The sequence below is a fragment of the Temnothorax longispinosus genome, chromosome 5 (assembly GCF_030848805.1).
Source record: "Temnothorax longispinosus isolate EJ_2023e chromosome 5, Tlon_JGU_v1, whole genome shotgun sequence".
NCBI lineage: Eukaryota > Metazoa > Arthropoda > Insecta > Hymenoptera > Formicidae > Temnothorax > Temnothorax longispinosus.
Genome location: NC_092362.1, coordinates 17,184,668 through 17,192,323, shown reverse-complemented (window position 1 = coordinate 17,192,323; position 7,656 = coordinate 17,184,668). Strand labels below are relative to the sequence as shown.

At 45.7% G+C, this 7,656-nt stretch overlaps 1 protein-coding gene across 1 annotated transcript; it reads left to right on the top strand.

Moving 5' to 3' along the window:
- The first annotated feature begins 3,401 nt into the window (after positions 1–3,401).
- Positions 3,402–6,752, top strand: LOC139813582 (uncharacterized). Its single transcript, XM_071779164.1, has 2 exons — positions 3,402–4,030; positions 4,802–6,752. Exons 1-2 carry the CDS (start codon positions 4,013–4,015, stop codon positions 5,366–5,368), a joined length of 585 nt encoding a protein of 194 aa, XP_071635265.1. The 5' UTR covers positions 3,402–4,012; the 3' UTR covers positions 5,369–6,752.
- Positions 6,753–7,656: the final 904 nt, after the last annotated feature.

The window sequence follows — 7,656 nt, the reverse complement described above, 5'->3', positions numbered from 1 at the left end:
GCCATTAAAAAAAAAGTTCCCGGCTAACGCGCGTACGTGCGCCGAAATCGGTTCCCCAACGACTCCAACTGTATACAATAGTACTAGCAGAGCGAGCGAACGGCAAGGACACGTGAAAGTAATCGTCGATCTTCGCCGCGGGACCAAATCGGGTGGCGCGAGACGCGCGATAAGAAAAGAGAAAACAAAAAGGAAGGAATCGAAGGAGGATCAGGCGAATCAGATCGAACGGGGCGAGGAGGAAGAGGCGAGAAGGAGGCAGGAGGTGGAACGGCGGACCAGATATACAGGGTCGTATACGCGCGAAGAAGTGGGTCGAGAGTTCACAGGCCGGATAATTAAATTCCTCGCCGAAGAAAGCGTTTTCCCTCTCGTTTAGCGAGTACCATCACCCTATCCCCTCCGTCTTCCCCTGTTATTCCTCCTGCTTCCCCCGAGGCGAGGAATGGGAGCCGGACGCATTGGCCGACACGGCTAGGCTGTACGTTGCTACACCGGCCGTAATGGACTTCCTCCTCCATTAGACGCCTACAAATCTCCCACCGTCGCGTCGGTGAATATTCAACAGACCGAGTTCCCTTTTAATTACGCTTCGGGCGTCGATTAGTTCGAACCGCGGTCACTCACGTTTGAGACCTCTAGGGCAATTTCACCACTGTCAAACGACTGTATTCCGTGACGTCGCTATAGAAATTAAGTTTGGACTGCTAATGCGGAAGATAGACGCGTCAATTAATTCCAGCTGAAGCTGTGCATTTCTGTTCTCCACGCGTTAATTTCGAAATGTAATTCGCGTGAGTCAGCGAACGATCAAAAGGCATCTGGCGTATGAGATCATTATCGTTTAAAATCGCGGGAAGATATCGCGACGTGCTTTTCCTTTGAGTCGGGCAAGTGCTGTTTAATGCACCGGGGAATATTTTAACTTTATACTACAACGCGCGCGCTGCCGCGTGTTGATGCGTGCGCGAGACGACGCTCACCACACGAAGAGGATCGATGATTACGTCGGTCGATCCGAACGCACGGAAGCTACATCGCGCGAATGATACAATGATGGCGTACCGCGCACTTTTCTTCCTGATGCCTGAGACTCTCCTTCTACGACCGAAAGTCGAAGGTTCTACCGGATGATTGTGCACTCCGTCGTTCGGTCTCGTCCTCATAAACAGCCTCAAATTATTTCTCCCTCTGTCGGTATCTCGTGACTTTTCTTTAAATTTTTTGCGTATTGTCGTCCATGTGGAAGATACTAAAATATATCGCGGCGCATCTGTCTTAATTAATTTCTCTCTTTTATTGCTGTACTAATTGCCTGTTAAAAATTAGCATGTTATGACAGATATAAGTATCATGAGATACCGAGCGGCCGCGCTCTAGCGTCAGAGGACGTTTAATTTCCATATCAAATCCGCGTGCGTGTCAGAATTAATCAGACGTTTCTCGAGCAAACCGGTCCATTCATTCATTAACAAATCCACGCGGACTAATTATCCTTGACTAAAATATTCATTGGGAACGTATTAACTATTAACCCATTCTTTGATGCAATAAAAGTCGAGATTTGCAAAGAAAAGTAGATATGTCGAAGAACGAAACGTGATTATGTTGCGAGAAACCTAATGTGACCTCAATCGATTCTGTTTCTATGCTAAGTGAGACATATGTAGATTTTCACGAAACCTACGCAATGCTCCGCGAAATCGCTGCATGCAGAAATGCTAAAAGCTGCGCGAGGGTCAATGGATCTTCCTTTCCTTTGGCAGATGCGTCCGAGAGCTAGCTGAACCGAGAGTGACGTGATTGTCGGCCGCGTGACCTCAAGCACTCTTGAAATTGCTGCTAACTTTCTTCCAAGTGACCTATCCGATGTAGAAAAACTCATTGTGCTATTGTTATCGATTTTCTTAAACGGTCGTTATCTAAACAATCGATATTAGAAACTGATCGATTGAAAATTGCACACGTTATACGTAAACCATTTTAGTTTCTTATATTTTTAACGAAATGTTTTCACACGTTTAATCAGCACGATATTTTCGTGTAATTTCTTTGCTTCTAATTCTTCCAATTGCTTCTACATTTACAATATTTATTTCGAAATAAAAACTTATAAATTCATTACTTCTTTAAGTTCTTAATTTTAATAGCTAGTAATGACTTCTGCATTTCTTTTTTACTGTAACAATTTATATATTTATTTATATATCTATATATTTATCAGGAAAATAATAATTTATAGTGGATATATTATATTCACTAAATATATAACGGATGTCATTTACCAAAGACTGAAATGATATTAGGTATATTTAATCTTAAATGTGTTAAAAATGCGGGTACAACATTCCGTTGATTCAAATGGATGTAAAAGGATTAATAGTGAAAACGGATCAATCGTCCTTTTACGTACTGTTGCAAGAACAACCCAGTAAAAGATGCAAAAAAAGAAATATTTTACAACGTTTTGAAAAACGATTAACGGAAATGTCCAATGAGGAAATGGTTCGGTGCACATCCGGTGCTACGCACTGCGCGAACAAAGAAAACTCATTACGTAATATTTCCTTTAAGTTCAGCTCTTGTTACATAATGTACTCTCGTAGCTTCGTCGAATAAATAACGCGTGTTTATGAGCTGGAAGGTTATTAGCATACGCTACCATAAAGTCGCAACTGTAATTAACGTATAAATAACTGTGTCGATAATTAAAACTACCGTTTGTATTATCATAACAATGCCTATATTTGGATTTACATGTAAAAAATTAATTTATATAATTAGAAAAATATTTAAAAACGGGAAAAATTTATATTATACGATGAATAACGCATGAATTATTTCACGCCCGTTAATTAATTCTTTTATAACTCACGAGAAGTGTTTGGCACGCGCTAGTTGTATACCTATCTTTACAAATACTGCAAATGAATACAGCTTGCGTCATTGAATATCGACCCCCCATCTAGCTTTCGAATATGTGGATGACATTAATTTAGTTGTATTATCTAACGAAGAAAAAATAGGCAACAACGATTCGTCAAGATGTAATTTTAAATAGACCGTCTCTCTTAACGAGCGTTTTATATTCCTGTCACGAAAAATGAATATAATGAAATGACGCACGTACAGAATTTTATTACAGCGGCTTGCAATATATGTTGTAACGCGATGCTGCAACGAGCTGCAACAATGTTTACATAATAATTTTGCATTCTAAAAAAAATTAATAGATAAAAATGTACCTTCATCTTCTTTTTAAATGTAGACGAATCCTGATTAAATATATATTATTTTTACAGCACAAAATATTTTCTAATTAAAATGGGCTAATCATGATGATTTATGAAATAGTTTATGAAAAACTGCAGTTATTATATCTTTGATTGAAAGGTAAAACTTAATAAACAAAAAATATGCCTCGAATATAGATAAACCGTAATGCAAATACGTATTTGCGAAATATAAAGAATAATTTTCAGAATACAAATTAATTTTTCTGACGCGACTTGTAAGATATATTTGTATCACTTTTACTGGGGAGACGGGTCACTGTTCCTGTCCATATATTGCTGTATACGATAAGAAAAAAAAAGAAATTATAAGAAATACACGCAATTGATCTCCGGCAGGTAGCCGAAGCAAAATTCTTTACGGGATTGCCGTTACGACAAAGGCACTCGACTAAAGGAGTCTAGGTCTAGGACGCAAGTAGGGACTATCGCCACGGTTTCGCAAGAGAAGACCGTCCGAAATCTCGGAGCACATCGGCGATCCTCCGGCGAGGAGGACAGGTGGACGTACGGGGTCTATGGTGAGCAAAAGAGAGAAGCACGAGGTCGGGAGGAGAGGGAGAGAATCGTCTCACAACTGAATTACTCTCACTCGAGAGGCCCCCGTCTCTTCTTCGTGGGGGCCCCACGCATATCCCCCTGCTTCTCCCGGAGGTATAAATGACTCCGGTGTACCTTCCACGGAGTCACAGAACTGAGGCGGCATCGCAGAAGCCGACATGAATCCTCTGATCGTGGTAAGCACGCTTTTTTTCCCATACTTTACGTTAAGAAGCGATATGTGCGAGGTGGAGAGGGGTGAGGGCTGAAAAAGGAAAAAGAAAGCGAGAGAAATGTAGTGTACGGGTATATGCGTGCGGATGGGAGAAATCGCGAAAGAAGAAGAGTATAGGGAGAGAGTTAAGTGATCGAGATCCTGTTCGGCAGAAAAAGCGAGTGCCGCTTTTTTTAAATTTTCACATTTCTGTTGCTACTTCTGATCTCATGCTTTCCCTTTCGTTCGCACCTCTTTGATTTCTCGCGTAAAATGCTCGTGACGTAGCGACGGTGACCAGAAGTTAAAAACGCATGATTAGTAAAAATTACAAAATATTGTAATTTTTAATTAAATTTTTTCCATATTTGTTAGAGGAATTTCTAGCTGACTTTTTGCAATTATTCCATGTTGTGAGTAGTAAATATTCCACTTTTAAAGAGTACATACTCTTATATTTTTTAATAATTTATAATTTCTTAAATTGTGCGGCATGTAATAATAAACCAAGCACGGATGCACGATTTGATAAATAAATTTAATCTGGAAGAGTTCTTTAAAAAATCTTGGAAATAAAATTGTAAGCCGTACTTCGTAAATGTAAGTGAGTACCGTATAAACGGAATGTATACCATCTCAGAAAGAATTTGATTGTAGCTGTCATAGCTACGCATATAAGATTGTCATCAAAGGATTAAAATAAATCCCCGTTCTACTGTAAAACTAATACAAGTATCTTCTTTCCATGTTACAGTGTATGGTTGTCGGTCTGGCTGGGTTCGCCCTGGCTGAGGCGCCTGTGTCCTCCGGCTACAGTTACAGCAGACCAAGCGGAGGCGGCGGCGGTTTTGGCGGCGGCTTTGGCGGCGGCGGCGGTTTCGGCGGCGGTGGCGGTTTCGGTGGCGGCGGCGGCGGTGGCTACACCCAGGTGTCCCCCGGCTTCCAGACCAACGAAGGCGCCTCCGTGGACAGCGCGCTGCTCGAGCAGATCCGTCAGATCCTCCTGAAGGAAGAACTGCAGTCGCAACAGTCTGGCGGATTCGGCGGCGGTGGTGGCGGCGGCGGCGGCGGCGGTGGTTACCCTAGTTCCAGCTACGGAGCACCATCCTCGCAATACGGTGCCCCGTCGCCGCAGTACGGCGTGCCCAGCTACCAAACCCGTGTTGTCGGCATCGATCTCGAGGGCATCAGACAGGCCATCCAAGTAGCCCAATTCAACCAGGTCTCCCAAGGCGGCGGTGGCGGTGGTTACCCCAGCGGACCCAGCAGCAGCTATGGAGCGCCCAGCAGACCGTCCGGTAGCTACGGTGCGCCGTTCTAAGGAATCACCTTGGTTTTGATGATGATGATGATGACGATGAGAGAAAGAAAGTGAGAGAATGAACGAGAGAATGAGAGAGTGAAGAGAGAGAGTGGATAATGGCACCGGCCGACGACAACGACTACTTTCCGAGACGCAAGCTGTAGAAAGACTTACGGAGAAGATCGGGTAATACTGGAAAAGGATCATGACTGTCTACGAATTGCCGGACCAGTTTCTCCCAGAAGTGACACATTCCTCGGGCTCGTAACTCGGAAGGTCGTCGATGCCAGGGTCAGATTGTCGCGCGGATCAACATTTGAAGATCGCCCGACTGGAGCTGGATCGTCGTGTGATCCGCGTTATCCGGCTTATCTCGCGGCTCCAAAGCATCTTCGCGTCCTTCGACCAACTAATGTCAATCGACTGGGTCAGTAAGGACAAAGCCAAGACGAAGACGCGCGCGAGAAGTGGAAATGGGGAGCAACGGGACAGCGCCTGGTCCGTTGGGGATCAAATAGTCGTCGCTTCAACGGGTCAGGGTCTCCCGGAATCCGCCGAAAGGGTAGCGCCGAGCGCACGCGGACCAGTATCCTTCCCTCGGGCCCCTTGACTTGTCAGGAATCCAACGGTCGTCGCTTTGACAAGTCCGGGGGTTCCGCGGGAGTGAACGTGGCCAGTTTTCTTTTTTTTTTTTCTTTGACCCTCTTTTCCCCTCATTTCCGGGAAAGACGGGGGGTCGCTCGAGATGATCTTGGGCGGTCGGCGCGGTGCCGAAGTCTATCGTACCAAAATCGCATCAATCGTCGCGGTCGTGTCCGCGATCCGAAGAATCGAGGATCAGTGATAAAGTCAAGGAGGGCAGCCAGGCGTAGTCGTTGACGCAGACACACTTCACACTTCATCCCCGGCGATTGCGCTCGCACGCTCGTCGGGACACTCATATTACAAATAGGTAGGAAGGAGCGGGAGGAGTAGGAGGAGGAGGCCGACAAGCCGAAGACGTGATCGGCGCGGTATCAGCGCGCCTTGTAAATAAAATTCCGTCGCTGTACCGTGCGGCGTCCGCTGTTGTAACGCGGCCCCGCCACTTCCGCCGAAGGACTTGGACTCATCGAGATCTTGGTCCAGAAGCCAGTTTGCGGCTCGTGAGAGAAGACAGCGGCTCTCGAACCGTGTCGTAACCCTGAGAAGACACGGATCGCAAGGATCAGGACATCCGGAGTCGTTACGCGCGAACAAAGTCGATTTCTCACAGGAAACGCCGACCTCTAACTGTCCATGAGAAGAGGGACGAGGGGGAAAGAGGATTCACCTGACGGAAGGAGCGATCCGGATTACAAAGCGGACGCCGCCGTGTCCGAGCAACACGTACATACGACGCCACGAAATACACACTATTTTTTTATACATAACGCTCTACTCTTTAACCACGCATCTTTTTGTACTTGTATAAAGGCTTTTTTTTGTAGAAAAAAAGAATAAAAAAAGAACGTCGCCACCGTTGAAACCCCGTGTGCTTCTCCTCTTTGTCGCGTGCCGGAACGACTCGCTTCTGGCGTAATTCCGCTGCCCCTCTTCCCCCCTGCTCTTCCCTCTGCTAATTTCACCTTTCCTCCGTCAACCGCGACTGACGATCGCGATTATCGCGATTCCCATCACGGGTTCTACGTCCCCCGTTCTATGACCCCACGACCGTCGCGTCGCCCGGAGGCACACTCGTCCCCGGGTCGACTCGTACAATTTTTTTTTCCGCGTCGCCGTATCTCCCGAAGATATCCGATCGTTTCTCTTTCTCTTCGTCGACGTTTCGAGAGATCAGCGCCTTTCTCCTTTCACTCGCGAACCCGCGAGCCAGCGATATCGCATTATCCTCGCTCGAGGAGGGAGCTTCTGGGCATGTAAATTCTCGCCGAGCACGCAAGGAAGAACCGCGTCGCAAAAGGGCAACGTGTTACGAAAGAGAAAAAGAGAGCGAGAGGGAAGGAGAGAGAAAAGAGAGAGAAACAGCGAGAGAAGGATCTGGCCATCGCTAAAGATTCGAAAGTGGCTTTGCGTTCGAAACGAAATATATCCTCGGATTATCTGGGCAAAGGATGTCCGGAAAGAGGAGGGAGAAGAGAGATCTCGCTTTTTCTTTTTTTTTCTTTCGTACGTTTAAGGGGTTTCCTGCCGTCACGATCACGAGACGCTCGCGCTTCTCTTTCCCGCTCGAGTAATGCCCGAGATTAACATCTGAGCTCCGAGTTTCTTGATTACAGCGATGTGACGTAAGTCGCTCGAGTAATGTGAACTTATCTTATTTCGGA